General features: G+C 49.6%; 5 protein-coding genes across 5 annotated transcripts; 3 read left to right on the top strand and 2 right to left on the bottom strand.

The window, feature by feature from the left end:
• Positions 1-62: 62 nt before the first annotated feature.
• On the bottom strand, positions 63-1583 carry AKAW2_41048A (uncharacterized protein; the record flags this gene model as incomplete). The annotated part of the gene is made up of 2 exons (XM_041689444.1): positions 63-1208; positions 1302-1583. 2 exons carry the CDS (start codon positions 1581-1583, stop codon positions 63-65), a joined length of 1428 nt encoding a protein of 475 aa, XP_041543128.1.
• Positions 1584-2910: 1327 nt separating this feature from the next.
• On the top strand, positions 2911-5979 carry MCM6 (MCM DNA helicase complex subunit MCM6; the record flags this gene model as incomplete). The annotated part of the gene is made up of 4 exons (XM_041689445.1): positions 2911-4559; positions 4617-4752; positions 4807-5790; positions 5857-5979. 4 exons carry the CDS (start codon positions 2911-2913, stop codon positions 5977-5979), a joined length of 2892 nt encoding a protein of 963 aa, XP_041543129.1.
• Positions 5980-6875: 896 nt separating this feature from the next.
• Positions 6876-8769, top strand: AKAW2_41050S (uncharacterized protein; the record flags this gene model as incomplete). Its single annotated transcript, XM_041689447.1, has 7 exons — positions 6876-7095; positions 7152-7501; positions 7557-7653; positions 7706-8415; positions 8470-8490; positions 8546-8630; positions 8678-8769. The coding sequence occupies 7 exons, from the start codon at positions 6876-6878 to the stop codon at positions 8767-8769; spliced, it is 1575 nt and encodes a 524-aa protein (XP_041543130.1).
• Positions 8770-9937: 1168 nt separating this feature from the next.
• On the top strand, positions 9938-11300 carry AKAW2_41051S (uncharacterized protein; the record flags this gene model as incomplete). Its single annotated transcript, XM_041689448.1, has 3 exons — positions 9938-10699; positions 10756-10935; positions 11007-11300. 3 exons carry the CDS (start codon positions 9938-9940, stop codon positions 11298-11300), a joined length of 1236 nt encoding a protein of 411 aa, XP_041543131.1.
• Positions 11301-11755: 455 nt separating this feature from the next.
• On the bottom strand, positions 11756-13384 carry AKAW2_41052A (uncharacterized protein; the record flags this gene model as incomplete). Its single annotated transcript, XM_041689449.1, has 3 exons — positions 11756-12619; positions 12711-13217; positions 13343-13384. The coding sequence occupies 3 exons, from the start codon at positions 13382-13384 to the stop codon at positions 11756-11758; spliced, it is 1413 nt and encodes a 470-aa protein (XP_041543132.1).
• Positions 13385-13777: the final 393 nt, after the last annotated feature.

Here is a 13777-nt window from a genome sequence, read left to right on the forward strand (position 1 = left end):
AGTAGATGAATGGCGACAGGGGAAGGGGTATCTCGAAAAGTAATTTGGATCGTGTCTCTCGCTCAAATGGGCCCAAGCAATTCTTCCTCAAAAGCATCAATTCCTCGAATTGGCGGATGGAGCATGAGCAGACTGAAGAGGATTTCGTTGTATTGAAATTGAAGGTCCGGTCGGAGTTGCTTGTGCATCTTCAGTAGCTCGCCGGTGGACCATCCGCGTTCCGACTCCTTCAGGTCTGCTCCATAGCCTTCTTCCAGGAGCAGCCAGATGAAGGTCTCGCAGGCTGGGTACCGGTCCAGGTTGTGTAGTCGCACGAGGTGGTGGAGATGGTTCAGAAACCGCCCGGTTTTGTTCTCCGAGGCTGCCAGATCCCACAACGCCGCGGTAATGTAGATCAAGGCTGCGGTTCTAGTAATCTCCTGGGTGGGCGCATTGCGCACAACATACATGCGGTAATCCTGAGGCACCTGCGAAGGGCGGGGCCCACTGGAAAGTAAAGGAAACAAGGGACTATCCATCTGGAAAGCAGTCCGTCGCTGGGGCACAGACTCCAAGTAGGAAGGTGTGCTATGCTGGTGCATCAGCTGCTCTGCTGCATGAAGAAAAGAGACGAGCCAGCGCTTCCCCTCTTCGCTCATCTCCATCGGTGGCGGGATCATCACGTATCGCACGTAATGCATGAAAACCTCGACCGTACTCTGCGTGCCGGATCGAGACCGGAGGATTTCGACAGCCTGGTCTTCGTATTTCCGAGCGACTTGCTTGTCACCAAACCGATCCTCGTGTAATGACATGCCGCTTAGTGCCAATGCTAGGTTATCTTCGTCGACTCCCGCAGATCCAATCCTTGCTTCTTCGACTCCCTTTACAGCCTTGTCGAGATGATACTGAGCTTCCTTGCTGTCTTTCAGGTTGTAGAGCTGGGCTTTCCAGCGGGCGCAGTAGGTAAGGATGACTGCTTGGAAGCACAATGGGTGGCTCATGGCGGCCTTGAACACAAGGTCTTTGATGTATTTATTTTGGCCCGACCAGTAGGTTAGCCGATTAGTCCAGTAGTCGGCCAGCTCTTGGTCATCACGGGAGTAGACGCCTGGAAGAGAATTGAATGGATCTTTCCTCGAGGCATCAAGCATAGTGACAGGTGAAGGTGACTGGTATCCATCTACCGATTCGGGTGGTGATTGCACAGGAGGGAGACCAAGCGGAATCTATACCATTAATTAGATTAGTATGACGAGCGGCGGAGACATTTGTGTAATTAATGGTGAATGTATTGTATTGATGGTAAATGATGAACTTACCAAGGAATGCCCGTTGATTGAAGTTTCGCTGGGAACCTCCTGAGGGGCAATGGATTCGTAATCATCATGATTGTCTACATCTGTCCTCTTATGAGGCCATGGGGAGTAGCGAAGAGGGCGACTACCCCTCCGGTCGCCGTCCGCCCGGGAGTGGGATGACTTCCTCTGCCGGCGTTTCTCCTGAACATGGTGACGCATCACATGAGCCCGCTTTTCGCGGGACGAGGAATTGGAGTCAACAAAGTAGAAGATTTGGTTCCTGGAGGATTGATCATCGGACATAGGCAAGTGCCTTCGTCGTCTAATCCTCACAGGAATTTGAGGGGGGTCGCTGGACGTTCCTGAGGAAAGGGTGTTGGTAAGTTCGTCGACTGGACGGTCAGATCACAGAGAAGGCGGCAAAGAAACCAACGTTGTTGTTCTGATTCAGACGAAGAAGTACCCCGTACGCCTGAGGTGGTAGAGGAGTCGAGAGGTGTTGATTCCGCCAAAGGAAGTCTATCCGCCGACATGGCGGGTTTTCTTTTCCTTTGATTTTTTTTGGTCGTTCCCCTCTCTCCGTTTTGGTATTGTTTCTTACAATCGCACAGGGGGAAGGGGAGGGGAGAGAGATTGACTGCTGGGCGGGATGACAGGGTGAAACGAGAGCGGAACTCGTTAAGACTGCATATTCGGGGGGTAGTGAGATCACGAACACACACACAAGCCGCCAGCGAATGGGGACGGGGAGCTTTCTAAGAAGGACAAGGAGAAGGCATTGCAGAATGGGCTAGTAGAATGGGGACTAACCAACTCGGACCACCTGTCAAGTCAGAGTAGTAGTAGTGAGGGAGCAGTTGATGAAGAGAGCAGCAGTTTGGTTTGCTTATCTATCCGTGGCATAAGGACTAACGACAAACCCCCCGACCTGTCCGTTCCATCTTATTAGGGATGGACGGGTTAGTCAGTGCTAGTGGTGGGGTCAAGGACAACTAAGAGGCCCCGCTAGTCCGACTCCGAAAGTTTATTTGACCTGACGGATTGCCATGATTGGCTGCTTGTCAGCTCAGGCTCCGGGAAAAGTGTCTCCGCCGGCGCTTATTGGGTGCGGAACGAAGCCCTCTGCCCTTGGAAGGGATCCGCTTCTGGAGGCCAGGTTGGGCCGGTGTGGGCTCGAGGACCTTTGCCCGCAACCAGTCTAGTCCCGGTGGGGTTGGCATGGCGTTCCGTGCGCAACTCCCACGCTGCTGATCTAAGCAGACTAATTCTGCCCCTTTGGGAAGGTCTGTCACAGTCCTGAACAAAAGCACTTTACGCGTCGGTATTCCGCAATAACTGTTCTACCGACGCGTTCGTGTTGCATTCGCGTCCCATTGCAAAAGCTCGACAAAAAAAGAAGCGAAACCGCAGCAACCAAAACATCAACGCTGCCTGCCTGCTCTTGGTCAATTATTCTCTCAACCCCACTACGTCTTTAACCACTTTTCCTCTTTCTCCCCTTTTTTATTTTCTCTTCTTCAAGGCAGGCCCTAGGGACCCGTTCACGCTTAATTAATTAGTCTACACCTATATTGAAGTCGCACCCCTCACCCTTTTTAGCGGCCTCCCTTTGGCCCTCCGCCTGACAACCATGTCTTCCCTTTTTGACGCCGTCCTGCAATCCGAGTTGGGCTCCACGGCGGGCTCTCGCGACCATCGTCTTCACTCCGATCAGATTCCCAGCTCACGACCCCAACCGCCTTCCGAAAGCAATGGCCCCATGAGTGACATGCATGGCTTTGCCGACGACCAAGTCGCCGATTCCAGTGCCTCGACCGTTACCCGACTACGCAATCCTTATCTTCCCGGTCCGCCCCCGGTAAGCGATGTGGCAGGCGAGAAGGTACAGCAGGCTTTCGCAGAGCTCCTCGAGACCTACCAGGAAGAGACACCTTCGTCGGCACAGGCGGCGCCATCGTCACAAGTTTTGAGTGAGAAATACTACATCGCCCAGATCATGGGCATGGCGAAATGGGAGCTGTCCACCCTTTACGTCGATTTCACCCACTTGACCTCTATGAGCAACCCCATTCTTGCCGATGCCATTGCCAATCAATACTACCGATTCCAACCTTTCTTGACCAAGGCTCTTCATGACCTTATCGCCAAGTATGAACCGGAATACTTCGCCTCCCACCGTCAAGCTACGGCCGCAGGCAGTGTTTCTTCCCAAGCCGGCACTTCGATGATCGCTGGCAACTCTAGTGTATCCGACAACCCTGAATTGGAGCGCAATATCCGCGAGAAGACCAGGCATCAGCAGACGGATAAGCTGTTCTCTTTGGCCTTCTACAACCTGCCCCTTGTTTCCAGACTGCGCCAGCTGCGCACATCCCAGATTGGAAAACTGGTCTCGGTGTCTGGTACAGTCACGCGGACGTCTGAAATTCGCCCAGAACTGTCACTGGGAACCTTCATTTGCGAGGAGTGCAAGGCCGTCGTGACCAACGTGGAACAGACCTTCCGTTACACTGAGCCCTCCCAATGTCCGAACAACACCTGCGGTAACCGCTCCGGCTGGCGCTTGGACATTGGCAAGAGTACCTTCGTGGACTGGCAAAAGGTGAAATTGCAGGAATCTTCTCACGAAATCCCAACTGGCAGTATGCCACGGACGATGGATGTCATTCTTCGCGGTGAGATGGTTGATCGCGCTAAGGCTGGTGAGCGGTGTATCTTCACAGGTACCTTGATCGTGGTACCCGATGTCAGTCAACTAGGACTTCCTGGCGTGCGGCCGGAGGCAGTTCGTGATGATGGTGCATTCCGGGGAAGTGATATTGGAGGCGGTGGTGTTACTGGTTTAAAGGCGCTCGGTATCAAGGATTTGACATATCGACTCGCCTTCCTTTCTTGCATGGTCACTCCCGACACCACGACGCCGGGTCAGCAGTCTAACCAGCAGCTGAATGGACAATCGCACAACATTCTGGCTTCGCTCAACCAAAACCGGGATCCTGAATCCAACGAAGACCAGGCCCAAGAAGCTCTGCTCCAGAGCCTGACACCCTACGAGGTTCAAGACTTGAAGAATCTCGTTCACTCCGAGTACATCTACTCGCGTTTGATTGACTCGATCGCTCCCATGATTTACGGTCATCGGCAAATCAAGAAGGGTCTGCTGCTGCAGCTGATTGGCGGTGTCGGCAAGTCCACAGAGCAAGAGAACCTCCAGCTTCGTGGTGACATCAACATTTGCATTGTCGGTGACCCATCCACGAGTAAGAGTCAGTTCTTGAAGTAAGTTTCATACCGGCTATTGCATACTGCTTTGCATGCCATGCTTACACGAGACAGATACATTTGCTCGTTGCACCCTCGCGCAGTCTACACCAGTGGCAAAGCCTCGTCTGCCGCCGGTTTGACCGCATCTGTTGTCAAGGACGCTGAGACAGGCGAGTTCACGATTGAAGCTGGTGCCTTGATGTTGGCTGTAAGTAACCTGATCTATCTGGTCAGCATTCGAAACTGACATATTGTGATACAGAATGGAGGTGGTATCTGCTGTATCGACGAGTTCGATAAGATGGACATCAGCGACCAGGTCGCCATTCACGAAGCCATGGAACAACAAACGATTTCTATTGCAAAGGCAGGAATCCATACCACCCTTAATGCTCGGGCTTCGATTCTAGCTGCCGCCAACCCCATCGGCGGCCGATACAATCCCAAGACTACACTACGCGGCAACCTTAACTTCAGTGCCCCCATTATGAGTCGATTCGATCTGTTCTTCGTGATCCGGGATGATCCAAACGAAACAGTGGATCGCAATCTGGCTGATCACATTGTCAATGTTCACATGAACCGCGACGAAGCTGTTCATCCCGAGCTCAGCACCGAGCAATTACTACGCTACATTCGATTCGCCCGTACCTTCAAGCCCGTTTTCACGGAGGAGGCCAAGGCTTATCTGGTCGAAAAGTATAAGGAGCTTCGTGCTGGCGATGCTCAAGGTGGCATGGGCCGCTCTTCATACCGCATCACGGTTCGACAGCTGGAATCTCTGATCCGTCTTTCTGAAGCCGTTGCCAAAGCCAACTGTGTGGAAGAGATTATACCCAGGTTTGTGCGCGAGGCGTACGACCTTCTCCGACAGAGCATTGTGACGGTCGAGAAAGATGATGTCGAAGTCGACGATGATGAACCCGCCGCAGCGGAGGGTCGCGCTGCTGAAGAGGATCATGAGATGGGCGATCGTGACCGTGATGGAGACAGCCCTATGCGCGAAGATGCCGAAACTGCCCAGCCCAAACGCTCAAGGACGAAGATCACATATGACAAGTACATGAAGATCCTGAACCTCATGGTCCGTCGTGTGCGGGACGATGAAGCGAATTCCGGTGAGGGTGTCGAGCAAGAGGATCTTCTCATCTGGTATCTGGAGCAGATTGAGTCCGAGATTGATACAGAGGACGATCTCCAGAATGAGCGTGACTTGGCTGTGAAGGTCCTGAAGCGAATGATCAAGGTATGTGCAATCATATCGCTGTCACTTTTACTTGATCCCATAACTAATCTCAATTACTTCCTGCAGGATAACATTCTGATGCCCATTCGCGGGCAAGGCCTTGTGGATGCCGATGATGAAGGGCAAAGTGAGCAAGTTCAACGCACTGTCTATGTGATGCATCCCAACTGCGCCATTGATGAGATGTAATGTCTGTTTAGTGTTTGGTTTTAGAAAAGGAAACGCTGAGCAATGATTGAAATGGGTCTGATAAAGGAGCTGGTGGTTATGAGTGATGATATCCCTGTTTGACTTTGATTTGATATTGACCTTACGCATGATTTATCGGTGAAGTATATGTCTATAGAAGTGAGGTCTGGAGTGCATTGGTTTTAGGCATATCTTCTAATCTCATATATGACGCTTCATGATCTGTCATATTTTTTCCGTCTTTTTTTTACTGTATGCGAGCTTGCATGTAGCATCCCGAAACAACTCTTCACCCGTAGTATGGCTGTTGTATGAGCAGTCTCACAACCTTCTACCTTACTGCTTTGACCCTCGTCACCTTCCTTCCATTCTCGGCCACGTGAACCTGAGCTGGTGTTTTTCGCTTTGCTCTCTCTTCGCCCTCTCTTCCTGATTACTCTTGTTTATCTATGCGATCGTATGACAAAGACTGCGATCTTTCTATCGGTCTCTCATCTCTGAGGTGTCCCCGAGCTCATTCTTCCTTCCTCTCATCTCTCTCGGCTGTGTCATCTTCCTCATCTTCTGTTCACCTTCCTCTCGTATCTGATCTTCTTTCCTTTCGCCTCATTTGCCTCTCTCTTGCTTCTTCCGCCTTTGTATAAGCTCCCTTCTTCCCTGCCCTGATCTTCTTCCCTCTTCCGCATTCCTTCTTCTCTCTCTATATAAACCCTCTTCTCTCCCCTGCCCTCCCTCTTCCCTTCTCACTCCTCTCCTCTTCTCTCTCCTTCTAGCCAGAGCTCTCGTAGATCCTTGTTCGACCCCCTCTCTCTTACTATCATCCTTTTTCTATAACCTCCACAACCAGCTTGCTCAATACGGAAATCTTCCGTACGCCATCGGCGAATCAAGCAAAGATGGAAGGCTCTAGCGAGGAACTGGAACAACCTAAGATCACGCAGGAAGCAGCAGCAGGCTCTGAAGATGTTCAAGAGTCCGATAAGCAAGGATCTTCTCTCCAATCCGAAAGCTTCGATCCGCAACAGATTCTGTTGGAGGCAATTGATCGCCGTAGGCAACAGTACAATTCCAGGCAGGCTTTTTTCCTTTCTAACTTGGGATTTGATATCCACAATTGTAAGGCCTCCCAAAGTTTGCAGTCACCTTCGCGGGTGATACTGACTTCTTGCTAGCAATCCGGCATACAGGAAACTCGCCATCTGAATTTCTTTCTGTACCAAACGATCAGGTACCCGCTGCGCAAACAGGACTTGATGAAAGTCTATTCGTGCCGCAGGAAGAATATGCCTCGTTGTATCTTCCATCTTTGGGACCAGATGTGCCTTCTATGTCTCCAGATGATCAAAATTTTGTCGAACTACTTCAGGGGCTCAATCCAGAAGGTGACACAAGTTCACCTGTTCAACAGCTTTCGCAGGTTGCACCTCACTCGAGCGCCAGTGCTTCACAAACAGGAAATGCAGGCACAGCAGCTGCACCTGCCGATGATGAGGAAGACCCAAGGCTGTCCGCACCGTCATGTGTCGACTTATTATCATCCTCATCTTCGACTTCCGGGAACACTGACGTTCCGGTAGAAGACTTCCCGGATGACACTGGAGACCAAAGCTGCCCAACAGAATGGCCTGACGAGGAGCTTGAAGCTAGTACCAGGACTGACCTATCAAAGCGGCAGTTAGTGTATCTTATCATTATGTCCCAGACTGAGTCTAACTGATTGCCCTAGATTCAATTCTATCAAGAAATGGTTTGATAGTTTGGAGAAGCCATCTGTGGCAGATGAGATACGCCTGGAAAAAGCAAGGCAACAAGAATACGCTCGGAAGGAAAGGGTGGCAAGGAGAAAGGCCATCGAAAACCAGAGTGATCTCTCTCTCAGACATCGACGAGCCCAATGAATCCACTTCAAAAGAGGCTCCTACCGAGCAAAAGTCCGAGAGTTCTAATGCAATCCCTGTCAAGCCGCAGCCGAAAAAGAGACGGCAAAACAGGATTTCAGCAGAAGAAAAGCGAAAGAGCAAGGAACTCGGTCTTGCTGTTGTTCTTGCGCGCCAGAAGAAGAGGGAGATGTCGAAGAGAGCACCCCGTAAGCGCAAAGATAGAGGGTTCGACAACGGAATCGCTGGCCCCAGTAAAAGACCGAAGCGAGGGCCCCTGGGTACCAAAAAATACCTAGAATCCCTCCTTTCTTCTGGAGTCGCGGAAGATGCACATGTCAACGCTTCACTGGATGCGATACCTGCTTCTATTGACAAGAATAAGATGAAAGCACTCAAACGACTTGTCGCTACCATTCCGAGTGTGGATCAGAAGGAGGCTAAATCTGACAAGAAAAAAATTCTTGAAGCTACTCGCAAGTTCACATGCAGTCCGAGAAGCGATGGAAAACTCGGGTGGAACATCAAGGGAATGAAAACAAGTTTATATCACTATCAGGTTCGTGTGCATATGCCCCTTATTACTATTATACTAGCTGACAGGTACGAAAAGCTACTTGGGGCTGCTTTTATGGTAAGGAGAATATACATCGATATCTTGGAATGACTTGCGGCTAAGATTAGAACAGCGTGACCGCGAAAGTTCGTCAGAGGGACCCTTTGGGGGACTCCTCTGTGATATCATGGGTTTCGGGAAAACTATTCAAGCACTGGGTGAGTGCATGTGGAAAGAAAAAGTGGCACAGCTAATCTGGGTCTAGCAAATATCGTAGATGGAAAACCTTCTGATCCGGAGGATCCTGAGAAGACGACGCTTATTGTTGTTCCGTCGCACCTAGTCACTCACTGGTAATTTTTGGTCAATGCTATGTACCCAACTTCCAGTCTGACTTGAACAGGAAAACACAGATCAACAGGCACTGTGACGAGAAAGCAATTGGTGATGTCCTTATATACAAAGCTAGTTCAAGGCTTGAGTCCCTCAATACAGTAGGAAGCCTCGCAAAATATGATGTTATGTACGGGTGCCATGCAGCTCTTTCAATATCAGGTGGTATACTGACGCAGTCATCAGAATCACTACATATGATGAAGTCAGGCGATCTTATCCACCAATGAAGCTCACCGATAGTATGAAGGACGACGAGAAGCTTTCAGCCTGGTGGGATCAATCCTTCGATGCAGAGGTCGGCCCGCTACATAAAATCAAGTTTCACCGAATCATTCTTGATGGTATGCTGTCTCCCACCCGCTCAATCTCACCTTTTGGCATCAATCGCGAGTTCTAGGTTTGACGACCAATTTGCAGAAGGCCACACCATCAAGAATCACATATCCTCAGTGTCGATCGCCGTCCGCTCTCTGACTGGCCACTATAAGTGGATTCTAAGCGGAACCCCAGTGCACAAGTAAGCTCGCACCTGATGTTCAGCTGCTGACTGGCGTTTAATGTTTTGTGGTTTCTGACATAGTATTCATAGCCATCTAGAAGAATTCTATCCGCTTTTCGACTTTCTCGGCGTTCCCGGCATCAAAGATGCTGGACTTTTCATAAAGAACTTTTGCAGCGTGCGTGACTTCCATTGATCTTTGGAGAGGAAATCTAAAGCCAATCCTTCTGTAGGATGACGAAGGCCATGACCGTCTCGTAAACCTATTGCGAGCTTTTCTGTTTCGGCGAACACACAAAAGTCGACTTTTCTCACTGCCAGTAATAAAACTACCGGATGTCAACGAAAGAATCGTCAGGGTTCAATTCTGCGCCGTCGAACGAGAGCTTTACAACGCCATATCAGAGGTCTTCATAGAAAACATCAATGGTACGCCAGAGACATATTTTGCCATGATAAGTTTTTCAGGAGAATATCACTGACATTAAATCAGGTTGTGCCCATTTCGATCAACCCAAGTTGGCACAGTATCGATGCTTTCTATCAATGATTTTGATGCTTCGTATGTTCTGCAGTCATTTGCTTACAACGCAGTGCATAGTTAAGAGGCTGCTTTCAGAAGGGAACTTGATGAAAAGACTTACTAGAATTGCCAAGGGAAGTGGGGAATCAAATCCGTCAAATACCATAGTTCAATGGCTCTCATCAGTGAGAAAAAACACAACAGTGCTTAATGAGCGTAATGATGGAGAAACGGGCCAGTATGCCACAGAGCTTCATGGGGATGAGACAGCACTGACTAAAAGTTTCCGCCAACTAATGGACGAGCTCCATCTAGGAGAGATCTGGGAAGAAAGATTAGACAGGACAAATTGCCCCATATGCAAATCTGCACCAGTGAACCCTGTGATCACTTCATGCAGGCATTTATATTGTGAGGAGTGCTACTACTCCTTACGGATGGACAAGGACAAATTGCTTATGGAGCCTAAATGCGTCAACTGCCGTGTTTCGATCACGGAAGCCGCTTATTTTAAGGAAGAGGGTAACGAAAAGACACAACCCGCATCGATTCACGGGGCAACTATCTGGAAGGGAAAACAGCGCAAAAAGAGAACCACAACCAAGAAACAATCTAAGAGCAGCATTCGCCAGATCACGGCGCCACAAGCAGACGAAACGGATGAAGAGCCGGACGCCGACGAGGATACGGACTGGATTGGAGCGTGTGCCCAGCATATGCCTAGTGCGAAACTCACGAAGATACGCGAAATTCTTACAGAGTGGCTTGCCCAGGAATCCTCGGACAAGATAGTCATCTTTACCCAGTTTCTAGATTTCGTTGAAATCCTGTCTACCATGTGCAAAGCAGAAGGGTGGCCGTTTGTCCTCGTGAGCAAACAAGACCTCAAATGTACTTAAAACCCAGGGTGGCTAACTTTCTACAGTTGACCGGAAAATTGGGTCTATCAGTCCGCGAAGACAATATGAAGACGTTTAGTGATAAGAATAGCGAAGTGAGGGTTCTCATTGCCAGTTTGAAGGCTGGAGGCATAGGACTAGACCTATCAGCCGCCAACAAATGCATTCTTGTTGACTTGTGGTGGAACGAAGCTATTCAGGAGCAGGTATGTATAATTCTGTCCAGTCATATTGCCTAAAAAAATTCTGGTGCAGCTGTTAACGCTCTGGATTTTAGGCATTTTGCCGCTTGTTTCGAATTGGGCAAGAAAGCGAGGTGGAATTTGTGAAGCTTATCGTCGATAATTCTATTGATGACTACCTGCTCAAATTGCAGACACATAAAACGGCTGTTATTACCGGAGCTATGGGCGACGGAGTCCTAGCGGGACGGGATACAATTGAGGATCTCCTTCGAATGTTCGCAGATGTCGAAAAGGACCCTAATGGGGTGCTTCATCTCAGGGCCAAGACATCGTCGAGGGATATTAGGATTGGAGCTGGATTCCGACCAACTTTTGGCGTGTTTTGAATGGAAATCCATTATGATAAGCAACGACTATATGCTACGGGTTTTATGACGGTTCTTTTCGTTTTGCATGCTGCTTTTATTTATGGGGTTGCTTGATTCAGGCCCAGCGAATTTGACCGAGGGAGACCGGCGTACTCGGAGGTTCTGGTTGTTTCGCTTTATATCTGAAATCGGTCTCGTTTTGCGATTTAGTTAGGTCTGCCATAGCGCTGGCTATTATTTGCAATTGTTTCAGTGATAATGATATTTATGAGCGCGACAGGATAGCACATTTTCTTTTTAGTTGCTCTAGTTTTAAGAGGAAATACATTACTATCTGAGGTTTTCACGCTTCCCGATCAAGATACTATACACTCACAGTTCAATGAGATACCGACGCAGGCAAATTGGACCCCGACCAACCCAGAACACAACAAACTTGGCCACTTTACTTCACCCTCACCCACTGAATACACTTACAACCTTCTCGGCCCGCGCCTTCCACGCCCAGCAATACCACCAGCACCATCACCCTGCACCCCCTCCCCAAGCATCCTCGGCACCAGCACATTGCTACTATTCAACGCCACCGACCCCCTATCCTGAGAGCCCAAAACCCGCGACTGCCATCTCAAACGATGATACCTTCTCCTCCTCCGATTCGCGTAATCATGCACCCCCAGTCCCAAATCATCAGGATCCACCTCCGTATCAGCATACTCTGACTCCGACTCGACTCTCCAAGTAGGAACCCCAGAACCCCATCTTCCACTTTCACCTCCACCTCCACCAGCCGCACCAGCACCAGCAGGACTACCTTCATCATAATCGAGTCTCATCTCATCTTCATCAGCATCAGCATCATAATGATCATGATATGAACGATCAACAACCTGCGAAAAACTCTCAGCCTCAGTCTCAGTGATCATTCCCACCGGATCGTGGAGGGTCCCAGCAACAATATTACTATTGATGTTCTCTTTATCTGAGTCCCAGTCTTGGTTATAGGCACGTACTTCTTGGTTATCATTGTGATGATGATGGTTATTGTTGGTGTAGGGATAATGAAGGTAACCGGGCAGCATTGAGGCTACTCGGTTAGGGCGTGGAGAGAAGGATAGTAGACCCCCTCTGTCTGGGATGATGATGTCTTCGAAGATGGTGAAGTCGAGATTGCTGTTGTTGTTGTTGCTTGGTCTAGTTCTGGGGGCGGGGATGGGGTAAGGATTGGAAATGGGGGTGAAATTGTTGTTGCTGTCGAGGCCGATGAGGCTGCTGGTTAGGCAGCCGCTTTGGGTTGGGATGGTTGATTGTGGTGTTGTCTCCTGGACTGTGGGTGCCTGGTGGTTATGAGAGTGATGGTGAGAATGATGCTGTTATTCATATCTCACCAGAAACAGGGAACGGGTTATTCATTGTGGGGGGACTTACTACCATTTGTCCTTCTTCACCTCCTCCATTCCCGTTATGATCCTCAAGTTGAGGGTTATGATAATCGTCACCGTCGACATCCATGTCCATGTCCTCATCAACAGCAGTAGCAGCAGCAGCAACAGATGGATTCTGTGTGGAGGTATACTGCTGGTGCTGCTGATAAGTCGAGCTCACGTCCATAGCATCCCTAAACGCTCTATCATGTGCTTCGTTCTCCAAGGCCCGCACCGCAAGCATCCGGTACTCGTTCATGCGGAGGGCATCTTCCTGGTCTTCAATTTCTCTGTTTAAGGCCTCTTCAAACCGCTCAGCTTGTCTGGTGAAGGGGGAGGGGAGACGAGGGCGTTTGAAGGGTTGGTGGCTGGTTTCTTCGTTGTTGGTTGCGTTGGGGCTGAGGTTGTTGAGAGAGCCTGTGGAGGTATGGTTGTTGGAGGAGTCGTTGTCGTAATCATCACAGGCTGCTCTTCTTTTACGAGTGGTGGTTGTGGTCATGGCGGTTGTGGTCTGGATAGGTTTGGGGTATGAATGGTGGTTAGATGTTTTTCATTTGGGGAGGGGATGGTGAGTGAGGTGATGGAGAATGAGGCATGGTGGGATCTGGATCTGGATTGGTATGGAGCTGTACTTACACTCGTATCTTGGTTCATGTTGTCGTCGATGGTCTTGGTCATCGTAGGTTTATGAGGATAATTTTGGATTGGCTGTGTGAGATGAAAGGTTAGCGAAGACTGGTTGTCTTGTAGGACAAGCTGTCAAGACTGGTTCTTGAGACGATAGTAGGATGGGTTATTCACGCGTTTGGGTGTGCCATCATCGTGGTTATCATCAACCGGGTGTAGAAGACAGCTCCTCGTAGGAATCTACTCACCTGAGGTTTGAGATGATGGAGATTGATACAGATGAGTTGGAGTGGAAGCTCTGCGGTCAGAGGCAGAGTAGCCGAATCCTCAAGCAGACGTGAAGGGATAAAGTAGGAAGAACAAGTATGAAGTAGGAAGTAGGAAAGGGAAGCGAGATGGCTTAATCGTGGGCAGCGCGGAGTCCACCGGTCATTCACTACAGCT

Source organism: Aspergillus luchuensis, chromosome 4 (genome assembly GCF_016861625.1).
Source record: "Aspergillus luchuensis IFO 4308 DNA, chromosome 4, nearly complete sequence".
NCBI lineage: Eukaryota > Fungi > Ascomycota > Eurotiomycetes > Eurotiales > Aspergillaceae > Aspergillus > Aspergillus luchuensis.